This window comes from Rhinichthys klamathensis, unplaced genomic scaffold (genome assembly GCF_029890125.1).
Source record: "Rhinichthys klamathensis goyatoka isolate OS25496 unplaced genomic scaffold, OSU_Roscu_1.1 h1tg000035l_1, whole genome shotgun sequence".
Classification (NCBI taxonomy): Eukaryota; Metazoa; Chordata; class Actinopteri; order Cypriniformes; family Leuciscidae; genus Rhinichthys; species Rhinichthys klamathensis.
Window position 1 is genome coordinate 1,533,726 of NW_026606583.1, and position 16,288 is coordinate 1,550,013.

At 37.7% G+C, this 16,288-nt stretch overlaps 1 protein-coding gene across 2 annotated transcripts in view; it reads right to left on the reverse strand.

Moving 5' to 3' along the window:
- Positions 1-575: 575 nt before the first annotated feature.
- The window catches only part of ngfrb (nerve growth factor receptor b), a 45,191-nt gene continuing 29,478 nt past the window's right edge, over positions 576-16,288 (reverse strand). Inside the window, exons 4-6 of one of the 2 annotated variants that reach the window (XM_056245827.1) lie at positions 4,571-4,739; positions 2,879-3,039; positions 576-1,690 (exon numbers count right to left, since the gene is read on the reverse strand). In XM_056245827.1, the coding sequence (XP_056101802.1) occupies positions 1,362-1,690; positions 2,879-3,039; positions 4,571-4,739 (659 nt within the window). In that variant the 3' untranslated portion in view covers positions 576-1,361. Of the gene's footprint in view, positions 1,691-2,878; positions 3,040-4,570; positions 4,842-16,288 lie in introns of both variants that reach the window. The other variant, XM_056245826.1, reaches the window with a different exon arrangement.

The window sequence follows — 16,288 nt, forward strand, 5'->3', positions numbered from 1 at the left end:
GGGGAAGTTCCACTCAAAAAGACTGAAACAAATCATTTCAAATAAGGTTGCGCTACAAATAATCCTTATCTGTCAGTTTGACTGAACGAGCTGTGAAATTTCCTTCATGTTCTATTTTCAGATGTCAGAAGATGTCAGATGTTCCTCTGAAAAAAAGACAACATATACTGTGCATTTGTGGTCTGTTCTCCTAATTTAATTTACAATTCATCCCATGAATAATTCACTGGAATGCACAAAGAATCTTTTGTTTTTCTCCCCAAAGCCTCACGATTCATTCCAGGTGCTTTAAAATGTAGGTTCTCCCATAATTCCTGCAAAACGTCATGGGGCGTAAGAAAAAGGTGGATAGACCTGTGTTTTAGTTCCCTAGTTCCCTTTTGTCTGATCTTTTCAATGTATTGGTTTGCTCCTGTGTGTTTCCAGTGTTCCTGTTCTCCTGTGTTCAAGAGTACTTTTTGTTCTCATTTAATAAATATATCGCTAGCGTTTAGATCCTCACCTCAACTCTTCTTGCCTTCCAACCAAACCGCGACACCTAATACTACCTGGCACTAACAATAGCAAGTAGTAAATCGTGGTTCATGGTTTAGTTTACAATCAAATCAGCAATAAACTGACAACAATGGCATCATAAATCTAGCTTTCTTTAGCTCACATAACAGAAAAACTCTTCTTTTCCACAGCCTCCATATTGAGCATTGTGATTTATCTTTTTCATTTTTCTATGACTGGTCCTTCTCCTCATACTCTCACTGGTTGTATATAAAGCACAGGAGCACAACATCAACTGTGTACATGAGGGGTCAAGCTCTGATGCGATATAATCAGTGGATATGGTACACTTAGCAAATCACTGAACTGGCCACATTTGACATATCATTAGCATATGCGTTATGGATGTTACATAGCAGTTTCTATACTGTATAGAGGCAGACGAATGGAATTTTAGAATGATAAAAAAACTAACTTATTAAGAGTAATTATTGGTAGGATAAAGTTGGATGTGGCGTGTAGTTTGTATATTTGCTGTATTGAAGTGTGTTAAATGTAAAATGAATGATTTTGAGTCATTTATCCTGAATATCTTCAGAAAAAAACATGAATATCCATATGACTTTCCTCAAATTAAAGGAACATGCAAACAATATTTAGAGAACAATGCATAATTTGCACATAGTTTGGTCATAATCAAGGGTTTAAAGGGAAACGGCACTTGAGTTTACAGCCTAAAGTTAAGAATATAGTGATACAACTTCATCAGTGATACATCAAGATCGAAGTATGCTGAAGGCAATGTAAGGTGTGTATTTGGGAGCACACTTGAAAGTGTGATTTTGTGAGCGTGCGTGTTTGTTCTCTCATACGGTTGATGTAGCAGTTGGTTTGACAGTGATGCTCTGCGCAATATCCTCCCTATTGATTTTCTTCAGTGCTGTACAAAGCGTATCAATATTAGCCGAATCCTGGCTCGCCCAATGAGACAGAAGGGCCTGGATGGGCCTCTCTTCCTGCTTGAAATTAGCAATGTGTTCTTCTTTGTATCCCAGTAGCCCTGCCAGACTGCACCAATCGGTTTCCTCGTTGGCCCCTGACTCCTCCCCTTCGCAGGTACAATTTAGCAGTTTCTCAACCTCCTCCCGTGTGTGTAAGGGCAAGGACAGGGCTGAACTTCCATCTATCTTGACCACTAAAACAAAGAGAATACATTTAGCCATCTGGATTAATATAGTTAAAACAAGACTACAAAGAAGCATTTCTCCATACTTGCTCTGCAACAGCAGCAGCGTAACAGATCTAGTCCGCTCTCATTTGAGAGAGACAGTACAGGAACTGGCTACTTAAAATTAACATTAAAGTCCCTTGTCATTTCAGGTGTAACATAAAGCTTACATGATAAAATGTTGGGGATACACAACGTGTAACTGTCCGTAAATTATTTATTTGCAAAGCGACTGTAATTTTCTGTGCCAGTTACAGAGGGATTTGTGGGAGCGGATCGACAACAGCTTATAATATTGTTATGAATCAACATTATTGTCTTGTCTTGTCATTGGTTTGTTGCCATGTGGGTGGTTTCAGGAGAAAGACAAACTGTCTATCTATATACTATATGTATACAGTATATTATAATGACCTAAGCCAGAGGTCTGCAAAAATTTTGTCATGAAGTGCAATTTTTAAGTTAAATAAATACACATAACCACATTTTAAAAGTTCATAAATGTGTTAATTGAAAGATTAACACACTTTACAGCTGAAACCTGATGTTATGAAAAAACGTGCTTATTTGATTAGTTACCTAAAAAAATAGTCCAGAACCTTAAAGCAATTTTCCATAAAATTAAAAATTTTTATATGTCAAATTCCTACAACTTAGTTTGTTTTCAGGTTTAAATTAGTCTTTGGATAACAGATTTCCAATGTGACCCTACTGAACCCCACTACAACGTTGTTTGCACATCAACATCATTATGTTTAATAGGACTCTATATTAGTTGAATATCTCCGAAATATATAGCATTAACTTCTTTTTTTCTCAAAGGTACAATAAGCACTCAAAGGGGCTTAAATTTTTGATACATCTATTGTCAGGATCTGCTTCGTGCTTTCAGTGGCATCTGATGTGCAGTGGTCGCACTAATGGTTTGTCAGAGCGGTCCGGTTTCATAGACTTGCACAGTAAAATTCTCACGCTTTAATAGTAGCTCCTAACTTAATAAAACAAGCTGTGTTACTATGAGAAATTATTACCTCAAAATGTAGATCTGTATGCAGGTGCGAGGTAGCTTATCTGAATGAAAAACACCTCTCTCAATTTTGCTCACTTGTCAGCGATTACCTATAGGTTGCCGAACCCTGACCTAAAAGTTTGTACCTGTATGTGGAGGCCCCTGGCCCTCCTGCAGGCTCTGACTGTCCACTGAGATGCCGCTGTCACTGTGGAGTTTCTCTCCCTCAGGAGAAGGAGTCTGACTGGGGTTTGCACTGCACGCTCTGTTATTGGCTCCTTGCTTATTCTGCTTACAACTGTTCCACCTGAAAGACATCAAGGCAAACATCAGAAGTTTTTATTATCTAAATGGCAAAATTACCCGGAACAATTTGTCCCAGGAACCTGTTGCTGTCTGCAAAGTGCCGTGAAGATTATGCAAATTAGTCCGGTGACGTAGGACTGTGTGTGCGCGACCAGTTCCCGCTGGATTTCGTCCTCTGCATATAAGCTTAATAAAGCCTGAACCACGTCGTCGGTCCTTCGGTCGTATTTTTTAAACTCCATTGTTGATTCTAATAGCAATCAACTCTTATGGTGCGTTCACGTGCTATGGAAAATATGATATTTTCCACTTGTGAACTGGTATTTACCAGTGTGTTGCGTTCAAGTGCTTTTGTTGTCGTAATGTGGTAAAAAGATGGAGACCTGTTATTTAGCTAAAACTATTTTAGATTGCTTAAGTCATCTGCTACAGCAAGAAAATGATTTATCAAAACTCAAACGGTAAATAATATGCTGTATATTTTCTAGATCATGAATAGTACATATTTTTACCATTCACGACTCTCGCATTGCTCTCCGCCATTTTGAAAAGGTCAAAAGTTATCTCATTTTGGCAACTCGTGCATCCAAATATTCTACGAGCTGCCCAGTGGGAAATACCACATGAGGGGGGTGTTCATGTGCATTTTCCACGTTGGCTTTTGGTATTTACCATAATTACCATAGCACGTGAATGCACCATTACTCTCACACAGCACAACAGATTTTTAAAAATGGTGGTTGAAATAAAATGCTGCATGGAGTCAACCAATCAAAATGCTGCGTGAACTCAACCAATCAGCATGTTCAGCGCCCAAGTCCCACCCCGAAAGTTCCTGAACTTTGAAAAAGTACTACCTCGCGAGCAGGACTTTCTGAGGGGGAAATGTTTACCCTGCGGTAGAATCGCGACTAAAATCAGAATTTACTTCTAACCTAAAGTCTGACATTTCTGCACCCTAACCCTAACTCTTCCACTTTCTGCCATTCTTCAGACAATCTAGTCCCGCCCGAACACACCCCATAGGTCGAGCCAGAAATTGAGATGTAGGACCACCCAAACAAACAATAATTTGTAAGCACCAGGATGTTCACACCCTAAAGGAACCAAAGCGGGTCAATGTTACCCTCCAGCAGTGCTTTTAATATTTTATGACCCCTTCCTCCACAACTTCCATCCGTGTCTGCTCAGAAAACGGCCTTCTTTTAGTTTTTTCTATTTTGTTATCAGTCTGCGAAAACATTTAGTTGTTATTTAGCATATTTGAATATGCTGTCTTGATTATTATATTGTCATATTCACTTGAGGTTTTGAATGTGCTTAATCCAATCAGAAATGAAATATGGCTTTGTTTTACCGAGTCACATAATAAACAATGCACTCGTGATGGATCAGATGGAAAGACAGCCTAGAAGCGTTTTGTTCCTTTTTTTCCTTTATAAAAATAGCTGAACTAAAGCCTACATAGCAATGTGCTTTTTGAGTGGAGATAAAAAACATCACGGGGAGAGAATAATTCCGATCCTCCTCACCGTTTAAAGATGATGAAGGCCACCAGGCCCAACAGCACTGCAGCCAGTATGGAGGTGTAGATGGGAATGAGGTTGTCGCTCAGCCCGTGGAGTCTCTTCAGCCCAGGGTCAGCCGTGGTCACGCTCTCCGTAGGACTGTTGGGTGGAGACTTGTCTGTATACGAGACAACTGATGGAGCAGGAGAAGAAAAAGTAGGAAGGGAAGGGGCAGGTGTAACATATGGAATAGGAGGAGGAGAAGGAGAGGTCGAGCTGTTAGGAGAGTCTACCTCTGTTGGAGGAAAGGGACAAAGACAAAGAAAAAGACATTTACAAAATCTGTTAGTTGCTAAAAAGCTGTTTAAGTATGTGAAATGACATAAGAGGTTTCTAAAGCAAGTTAAAAGTGCATATAAAATCATGTAGTTGTTATTCCAAATGAGCCACAATAAGCCAGGGAAGGATTGAGTCAACAGCGATACTAGGGGGGCATTCATGCAAATCAATACAGCAATTTACATAAAAGATGAAAGATTGCACATACTGTGAGTATATATATATATAAAGTTCTGCTTGAATAAGTTTTGTTGTGTTTAAGTTAGTAATTTAAAGGGATAATTCATGTCTTTCATTGTTTACTCACCCTCATGTTGTTCTAAAATGCATGCACCAAAGAAGACATTTTGAAAAATGTTGGACCTCATTGACTTTCATTGTATGGATAAAAACAGTTCATTCTTCTAAAATATCTTCTTATGTGTTCCACAAAACTATTCATTTAGGGTCACGTTAGTTACAGCATTAGCTGGACTGTACATGGAATCTTTGCCCACTGCTCATTTCCACAGAATTGGAAAACTTTCCACTGAAAGTTCTACACACCCCCTGCATGTTTGAATATTTTGGCTAATTTGTTTGTCTGATAAAAGTTCTACTAAAATGTGTAGTAATACATTTGTGAAAAAAGTTTACAGATTCCATCTAGGTTGACATTAGTTACTAAAACAAAAGACCAAAATAAAAGACACAAAAACAGCCCAGAGAATATTGTAAAATTGAGCAAGAGCACATTAGAACTAAGACTGCTTTGTCTTGGCCCTGTCAGCTCTGTTCGCCGGCAAGCTAAAAAATTATTCTTTTGATTGGATTATCTTTGATTCAATTGGGGGCCGTAATAAACAGGCGTTGTCCTGAGTCAAACCTAATGGACACTCAGATAGTGCAGGAGACTATGATTAGATTGGAGAAGTATAAGTTCAGCCCAAGTAGGACAGGCCTCGCCCAGGGCTACTCTCTCTCTGTGTGTGTGTGTGTGTGTGTGTGTGTGTGTGTGTGTGTGTGTGTGTGTGTGTGTGTGTGTGTGTGTGTGTGTGTGTGTGTGTGTGTGTGTGTGTGTGTGTGTGTGTGTGTGTGTGTGTGTGTGTGTGTGTGTGTGTGTGTGTGTGTGTGTGTGTGTGTAAGTTATACTATAGACAGATGGACAGACACATTGGAGATCATTAGATATTCTGGCTGTAGGGGGATGGGGGGTTGGGATGGGTCATTTGGGGTTTGGTTTGGGGGAAGGGCCATGCTCTAGGGAATGTTGGGTATGGATTTATTGATCAAAGTACTGCAGCATGAAACATTTTGGAGGGAATTTTGGGCATGTGATCTTGTTTTGTGGCGAGCATAGTAATTGACCTCATTCATGAAACACAAGTAGAACAAAATTCTGTAGGAATAGTTTTGAAATGATATTGTTGCATGAAATGGAATGTAACAATTTACATAAGAATATTTTTTTTCTAATTGTATTGTTTCAAGTTAGAAGCATAGCATACTGCTATGTGGTTGCTAGGGTGTTCTGATGTAGTTCTAGCCAGTTGCAAATATAGTGCAACCCAATTTTTGAGTGGCCTTGGCTCTGGAAGTTTCATAGGAATCTTTAAAAATTCTTTCTTAAAGAGTTATAAGCCATGAATAAAATCAACCAGATACGATGTGAAACACAGCATTACAAATTTTGCTTTGAAGCAAATAAGTTAGGGATGCTCAGATCGATCGGCCGATAATCACATTCTATGACTCAAATTGGTAGAACCGTAAAAAGTTGCCGCCGACGCACATGTAAACGGTATACAGATAAGGCTTTTGTGCCACTTTCTGCTTTGTAACTTCACGAAACATTAGTAAACCAGAGTAAATCACACAACTTTATTTAGAGCAGGTTGTCTCAATTCAAACGAGCACAACATAACATGAACACAACATAACATGAAGCGTAGATCTTGAGAAAATCTTTGCGGATTGACACAACATGCTGCTTGGCTAAAGCTATAGGACTTCTGGGATCCGATCATGTTGCAATCATGATTCAGTATTTTCCAACGTCATTTGAAAGTTCAACCAATTGAAACTGGATCTCGAGAATGCTGGAAAGGGACACTGTTTTACAGCTGGAGCGCACTTCGATTGGACTGATCTCTCAGATTGACAGGTCTTGATTTACTGTGCGTCATAGGAGTGCACAGCTGAAACAGCGCTGGACGATCATCAAAAACTATGATATGATTTTATGACTTGTCATATATACTTTCTAATAGTCATCATGTCAAGCATGAATAATCACAAAATAAACTGCATTAATTTTTCTGAGGTTTTCTCAGCAGTGTTCTATTTTTCTTCCAAATTTGAAAGGTTTTCTATCAAATGAAACCATGTACTTGATACCTTGTTGTTGTTTTTTGTAGAGGTACAAAAAGTAAGCCATTACTTTTAAGTATGCCACTTGAAATCACATTGTTATGATTTTGAGGATGAACCCAAGCACAGACAGGATGCTTGACACAGTTTATTATTGGACAACAACCAGGGAAAACAAAACCCACGAGGGGGCAAAACATGGACAGGACAAAGAGTGACTAAACTAGACTATTACTAGACAGATAACTAGACGATAAACAAACAGCAAATATAGAATCAGACCCTTCACAAGACAAAACTCTTGACAGGATACTCTAAAAAAATGCTGGGTTGTTTTAACTCAATTTTGGGTCAAATATGGACAAACTCAAACGTTGGATTAAAAATGTAATTAAAAAATGTAACCCAACGGCTGGGTTTGTCCATATTTTACCCAAAATTGGGTTAAAACAAACCAGCATTTTTTAGAGTGTACTCACAAGGTTAAACAAGGTATGAAAATGAACTGGCACAGGAGAGCAAACACAAGGGGATTAAATAGGGAGAAACTGATAATGACAGCAGGTGACACACATGAAGCAATAATGACAAACGAGGAGAACAAGGGGACGGGGTGAAGTGACGAGACACAAGCACATGGCCCAAACAAAAGGCCATGTGCTTGCACACAAAACATGGGTCTGTCATGATCCTGCCTCAAGACTAGAGAAAATCAAGGACACAAGGGCAGAATCATGACACACATGAAATCATTAAAATGTCTTCAGGGTGTAAGGGGTTAAAAGTGATAGCCAACAAAGATTTTACATATCACTTAAATACAGCTTGAATAATCAGGATCAGGATTGGTATCGGCCGATCATGAGGACAAGAAATCGGTAGTCTGTTTCGGCTGCAAAAATCATTATCGGAGCATCCCTAAAAAAACGTTTTTAAAAATCGGACAAAAAGACAAAGGTCTTCGTACAACCAGTCTGTGTACTTAATGGCTATAAGGATGAGGGAAAGAACTACAACCCTATGAAGTGAATGACAATCTAATCTCGACCTTAACAGATGCCACTAGTGTATTGTCTTGAAAACAACAGTTGAGTATCTTATGAGGCTTTGAATTGTGTTTGCAGGTAAACAGACCCGAAATTCAATTTCTCAATTCATATCCGGTTCCTTTTCCTCCTGAAATATCTGGATAATATGCCAGTCCATAAGCACATACTCACTCACACATATTGAATCACTGGAGAAGGGACACCAGACACCAACATGGACAGAGATGTTCTTTGTCAAGAAACAATCCCCCTCCATACCCATGTCTCTGTAACTCCTCTACCTCTCCGTATTGCTTTCTTTCTCTTCCATTATCTCTCCATCACATCTCTCTCATGCATGGTTGACCTTTAGTCGGCAGGTTATCCTCAGCTTCATAAAGACGTGACTCACTCATCTACACAGTTCTGCTCTGTCTCTCTTAGTAGTTTATTATACTTTTGCACATTTACATATTGTTCTTACACACAAATACCGTATCAGCGGATGTTCAGAGGCATAAATACTGGCTACCTGACAATGTGACAATGCCTGGCTTTCATGATTGCAAACGGTCCACAAATCAACCTGAATGAATCAAACTGGTAGACAAAGATGGACTAGTTACAGAGAAAACAACTTACCCATTCAAACATCTGAACTGTGAATCATCACTTTGTGTCAAGTCTGAACCAGAATAAACTTGAAAAGACTTAGGCTAAGACTTATTAATGAAACATGACGGTTCAGTATCTCTGTACCCACCACTGATAGTAACAGATAAGGTCTGTAAATATCATGAAACTTTGCATTGTCTCTTCATGGATTTAATACTAATTTGAAACTGTTTGGTATTCCGGGACATCCCCGCTGCTTTCATCCTCTCAGATGTGGTTAAAAATGTTCTGTTTCTTTCCTTGCATGCCCTCCTACGCACTTGACAAGAGTTTAATTTCACTCTACAACCATATAATTCCCCAATTATCTGCCATTTTTCATAACTTGAGAGAGAGGACGATAGTTCTAACATTAGGAACTCAGAAAAAAGTGTAATGCTTGCATCTCACACCATATGTTTGTCAATGACATGAAAAACTAGTTATCGACAATTGATCTAAAAAAACGAAGACATTGATTCTCAACCAGGGGGCCAGGGCCCACCAGGGGCCCTCAGGAAACTTCCAAGGGGGTTTCTAGATAAATTAAAATAAGACAAAACAAGCTTTAAAATAAGCTAAAACAACTAAAAATAAAGATACTTCTTATTTTAATTCACCTCCCCAAGAACACTTTGTTTCCTTTGAAGAAGCAGGGTTCCCAGAGTCTCGAGTCTATAAACGTACATTTAAGTCAGAAGAGCTTTTTAGCAAATATTTAGTAAATATTCTGTCTCATCCACTGACCGTTTCGTAAGGCATGAGATGCAAATAAATATACGGATGTTCATATGACATAAAACATATAAGCTCATCACAGCACTGTATGTGCAAAATGCAAGGTATTTTTGAATCCAATTGAGAAAATAGAGAGAATCAAGCGTTTATATGCTTCATTTTTTCCCCGTGATCAGATTATTTCAGGTCTACACCACCACTTTCAATCCGATCTATGTCATTATTGTTAAAGTTGTGGTGTGGACTCTGCTATTAGAGTTACAATGATTTTTAAAACTTTGTTCATAGTTATAATTACAGTTTTTGTTCTTGGTGTAAGAAAGCACCTAGCAACGCCCTAGTAGCCACCCAGAACATAAAGCATAAAGCAGCCTAGCATTGGGCTGTGGTCACTTCCAGTGTAGACCGTTGTGTTTGGGATAATGGGACTAACTGTGTGTTCCATTTTCATCGAACTTGCATTATAATGTTACAGAACATCCCATACAGAATGAGCAACAAAAGAGGACAGGTCTGGACAAACACAGTCTCCATTCTAGCACATTTTATGGCATAGTCTGAATGTGTGCATTACTGTAATCATGTACGCCTGTGACAGCAAAATCAGAAAAAAAACCCACACACAGACAGATAATTATTTTTCACAATCACGACTGTTTGATTAAGAAGGTCTATAATGAGAAGATGATGGTACGGAGAAAGTATTTCCTGTAAGCGAGATCTGACTGTGTCATTATGTTTATCGGGAATATACACGGCTACATGCCTTGTCAAGCTGGAGAGGAGAGCAGAATATGTAGCGTGTTGTTCGTGTGCGAATATGTGATACCGCTCACAAAAGGTCAGTGTGAGTAACCTGAGAGTGCAGCTGAGAAACTCCATCTCTATTATCGACCACAAACACTTCTGCACATATGCTTTCTCCCCCTCGCCACTAAAGCTGTGTCTCCTGATACATATCTGTCTTTTCTTTTGCTTTTCTGTTTTCAGTTCTCTTATGTTTTCATCCTTACTTTCAGATCTTTTGCTACAACTTTTTCCTTCCTCTTTCAAATCCTTTTTTCACTATTGTTCTAATAGCAAGCCAGAAAATCGTACGATCTGTATCATGTCAACAGAGTCAAATTGTCTCTCTAATCACCAAGTTAACCTAGTCTAGGGTAAGTTAACAATGTCATCCACTGGTCAGAGTCAAAGCTCACTGGCAAGGAAATCTGATCTTCAATCAGTGCTTCCTACTACCTGATTTAATTAAGTGCTAATGCATAAATTCTGTTCACTGCCACTCATGATCTTTAGGGCTTCCTGTCAAAGTCACGAATATTTCCTTTTTCTGAGACAGATTACTTAGTGGTATTTAGACAAGTAAATGTATTATGAAATCTGTTTCGAAATAAACTTTAACATGAAGGCTTCCCAGGCCTAATGTTAACATGGTAACACTTTATTTGAAGGTGTCGTAGTTACATGTACTAATTATATACTATAGCATTTCAAAGTAGTGGACATTATTTGTTAGGGATGCACATTTGAGTAATCACACAGTGACAACTTTACTTAAAATGAAGTGTAACTATTAACACTTTTTAAATCACTTGGGGCCCTATCATACACCCGGCGCAATGCTAGTTTCAGCCTGACGCAGTAATAATTTTCACGTCCTGCGCCACGTTATTTAAATAGCAAATGCATTTGCGCCCATCTGTGCGCCCATGGTCTGAAAACGAGGTGTGTTCAGGCGTATTGTTGGCGCTTTGCTATTTTGAGGCAACTGAAATAGACTGCGCCATTGATCAACAAAAACCTGGTCTAAAGTCAATGGCGCAATATTTTTTTTGTTATTTAAAGGGCGTGTCTTGTGTTGTGGTGCTCTCGTGAACGCGCGTTGGAGACTGATACAGAAGAAATTGTTGAATAAAGTCGTTATTTTGTTTTTTTGGCGCACAAAAAGTATTCTCGTCGCTTCATAAAATGAAGGTTGAACCACTGTAGTCACATGGACTATTTTAACGATGTCTTTCCTACCTTTCTGAGCCTTCAAAGTGTTAATTAAAAAGCTGTCAATGGAACAATCCCCGAGCCATCGGATTTTATCAAAAATATCTTAATTTGTGTTCCGAAGATGAACGAAGGTCTTATGGGTTTGGAACGACATGAGGGTGAGTAATTAATGACAGAATTGTTATTTTTGGGTGAACTATCCCTTCAATGGAGTGCTAGACAATGGCTAAATAAATCACTATAAAATAAACAAGAAGGCCACATTACAGTGGGCAAAAGATTGATTTTTGAGGCTTTTTTATGCTTGTTATATAAATTTGTACTCTGTTTTATTAGAAAAATCTTTGAATAGGCCTATCTTCTTGTTTAAAAGTATAACATAACTGCGCCACTAAAAGATTCCTGGTTAACATGGTCTATTACCGCCAGTCCGCCACTTCTCATTAACTTCACCAGCCAATGAACTTCTATGCTTGAATGTCAGTGATGTCATCCAGACACACTCTTGCCACACAATATAGTGGGTGAACCTTGACATTGGGGTTGTGAAGGGGAAGATTTTGAGATAAAAGAATAGATGTAAATTGTTCTCAACTGAAAGGATTCTCTTGGAAACGTTGGTGCAAAAAAAAAAAAAAAAACCTTTGTAAGAAGCTGAAATTCCACCCTGGGCATATTGGAATTTCAGTGATGTAATTCCAGTCACAATCACAGCTATATCCCAGAGGGAGAGCAGGACAGAATCACTGGCCCAAAAGCTTCAGAAATTTATAAAGTAGAAAACTTAGCTCAGGCACACGCCAGATCGTCACCCCTGTACCCTCACATCAGGGTAAAGCATTGCGTTACCCCAGAAAACAGCCCATCGCTCTGTCCACTAATGTCATAGGGCACATGCCAGACAAGTGCAGACAGCTGGGGATGAGCAGTTGTCATGAATGGACACACTTCATTGTCATAGGATGAGGAGGGTGGGGAAAACACAGAAAGAGACTGATTATTTCTGTCCAGTACAGACAGACGTCTCTGTTTCAAGGCATACATTGTACTAGGCAGAAAGAGAGGTCAGAGTTAAAGAGTCAATATGGGTGATGATAAATCTTTAGGTTTGGAAGGGAGGGAAATTGACCAATAAAGCTCCTCTGTGTGCTCCTCTTGCGCACACACACACACACACACACACACACACACACACACACACACACACACACACACACACACACTGCAGTGTCTCATGGCCACTTACAAAAATGAATCACTAGTGAAAAATACATTATGAAAAGTTTCATTTTTAACATTTTATAATATCTCGAAAATCTACAAATACATCTATACTGACATCTAAAATTATACCAAAATATTTAGATTTCAATTCTGAAGTTGTGACATTATTTCTTAAGTTAAGATAAGTAGTCCCATTACCATTCCCATAAATGGAAATATTGTCATTACTGTAATGTGAAAAAAATAATAATACTATTTATTTTGTATTTTCATGTCAGTATTTGTGGTATTGCCTTTTTACTGATTCAAAATAACTGTATGACAGTAATGAGAATCATCAACTGTGTTAGTGATTATAAAGCTTAAATTTAAGTTTGAATTTAAATGAGCTTTAAATAATGGCAAAAAGAATTCTTGTAAAAAATCAATAAGGCAATATTACAGTCTGCATTTTTGTTTATGATGCTTGTTCAATCAATTTGTACATAGTTTCGTTTTGATAATCTCTGATTATCTTCTTTTTTTTAAATATAACATGAAAATTATAACAAATTTATTAAGATTATTAATTTTTATGTAAATCAATTTTTATCCTCTTGCTTTAAGTTTAATCAAGTTTCCTTTTAACATTTAATCTTAAATATAATTTTCAGCTCTAAAGTTAGAACATTATTTTTTCACAACAATTAATCCCATTTCCATTCTCATTACCATAATGCAAAAATTGTCATTAATGTAATGTGAAAAAATACTATACTGTTTATGTATTTGTTATGTATTTGTATTGCGTTTGTATGGGTTCAAAATGACTGTATTACAGTAATGACAGTTTAATGAGAATCATCAATGACAACAAAACCTTCAAAGTGAAACTTCCTGATAAATTATGGTAAGAAGAACTGTCACGCGCTGCAAAAAAATAATAATAATAATTTAACAAAAAGCTCTGTTTTCTTTGCCAAATTCTTTCTTTTTTTATCCTTTTGATTTTGGGTGAAATGTGACCTTTTCTTGAAGGATTCACTCGATTTATGGGGCTCTCTGACACACACCACACACCAAGACAACTTCATGCTTTTTAATGAAATTACACGCCACTTCATTCATGGTGCCTGTTCTCACACATGACTAATCTCCCATTAGAGCAAAGAAAAAATCTGAAGATCTGGGTGCTTTCACACTTGGTCCTCTTCAGGGGTCTGAGCGCTCTTGGCTCACTTGATTTTCCCGATTCACAAATTACCATTTCGTTTGGTCATCGGATGCCTCCATACAAATCGCACTATTCATCACGGCTAATTCTGTTTGAAGATCTCTCCAAATTATTTGATTAACCTGTACGTTTACGTTCTTGGAGTTATCTTTTGCCTCAGAACCTGCTGCAAACGATAACAGCAACAGAGTGGCGTGCTAATGCTACAACTACGACTTCCACATTTTTTCACGAGACTCACTGTGTTGCCATGGTTTCTACGGCAGTAAAAGCGGAAACCGAGGATAATGCAGACATTGACAGGTGACGCGATGAGGAGGGAAGTTAAAATTGTGAATTTCTCTGGATTTAAACATTGTTGGAAACATTTGGGATAATGTAAACAAGTGAACAAAATATATAACATTGTTCTAGTGTTTTTTTGTTGTTGTTGATTTTTTAATGCAAAATTCTTACATACTGTGCCTTTAAGTAGACCGAAAATAGACTTTCAGGGGCAGGGACAGTAAAGAGATCTGAGTCTGTTTTCACTTGTTCCACTTCGAGAGATCTGAGTTTGGTTCTTTTAAAAAGGACTCAGGTGTGAAAACCCTCAGATTGTTTATATTTCTGCAGCCCTATAGACCTTATGCGCAAGAGAAACAAGCATGCAGCCATCTTTAGAATTTTGTCTTTGAATATTAGGTCTGTATATTTCTACGGCATCCCTTTCGAAGATACTTATTGTAGAGTAAACGAAAGTTATCATGAGCATTGTAATGTTTGAAGCGGATATCATCACAACATATGTCAGTAGACCGGGGGATTTTAAAATGAGAGCTTCATTTATAAATCCGTAAGATCTTAAGATCTTGCTGTGGAAATACAAACCGGAAGACAGAACACAATGAGTGCAGCGCTGAAAAGGGGAGGGGCTACATAAGGTAGTCTAGGAAATGTTCTAATGTTCCTGATACATATGAACATATGAACGTTCTTTATTTGAAACAGACGCCTCACTTCATTGAAGTGGACAACAAAAAACACGTTTTATTTGCTGTCTTCTGGAGATTTCCATGTTTATAGAACCCAGGATGAACTAAAAATCAGTAGCCACCCATGACCTATGACCTCTCACCTTCATGTTAAGACCCCGGCAAGAGGTCAGACGGGGTCAGAGAAAATCTCATGTTGATCATTGACAGATAAACATCAGGCATGCATACCTACACACACGCCTCGGCAGATCCAAACCACATTATCAGTGTTTAATGTTAGCTGATTAGCTATTGGCAATGGCATTAATAATATTTGTTTAAGACAATTAACTACATGTCAAATAAAATCTAGAAAAATATAGAAGTTAGAAATTTAGAAATGTAGTTTATTTTCTTACTTTCCAAAGTTTTCCATACTAGAGTAAGTGGCGGTATGATAAGGGCAGCTTTTGTTATTCGTATTGTTCCTACTTAAGTTTGTGGATATTTAAGTTATACTTAGGTTCATGGATTTTAAGAGACATCACACTGTATGTATTAAAGTAATAAAATTACTTTAAAGCTGATAATAAAACACCTTTCTACTGAATCACAGATTGCATAAATACTCAAAATTACCTCATATATATATATATATATTGTGTGTAATGCGATAATGAGAATACATTCAGAAAGTACATTGAAAATCCATTTATGGACCCTATTGCACTTAGCCCAAGTTCTGCCATTACAAAAAAACATACTGTGTACAAAAGCCTCTTTCTCTGATCCACTTCTGAAAGCGACCCAGAACAAAGCCTGTAATGTTGACTGAAGATCTTTGAATGTGATCCATTGCTCAAGATACTGTTTTAATTTTATTCACAGCTAAGTTCAGCTCAGCAATAAGACGACAAATATTAGGTTTCTGGCTACGCCAAGAGCATCTGACATTAAGCAGAGAGTTCAGTAATCTGGGCAATCGCAAAAGGTAAGTCACATGTTTCGTCATAGTTTTGTCTTTTCACAAAAAATCCTTTAATTTATGTCAATATATATATTGTTTTATATTAATTTAAGTCCACCTTACTTAATTTTATTCATTGTAAATAGCCAAACTGTAAAATGACAAAAACATAACAGACCAGCTTTTAACATAATAAAATATGTAGGCCTACACTACCGGTCAAAAGTTTGGAATAACTACAATTTGTTTTTTAAAAAGAAGTCTCTTATGCTC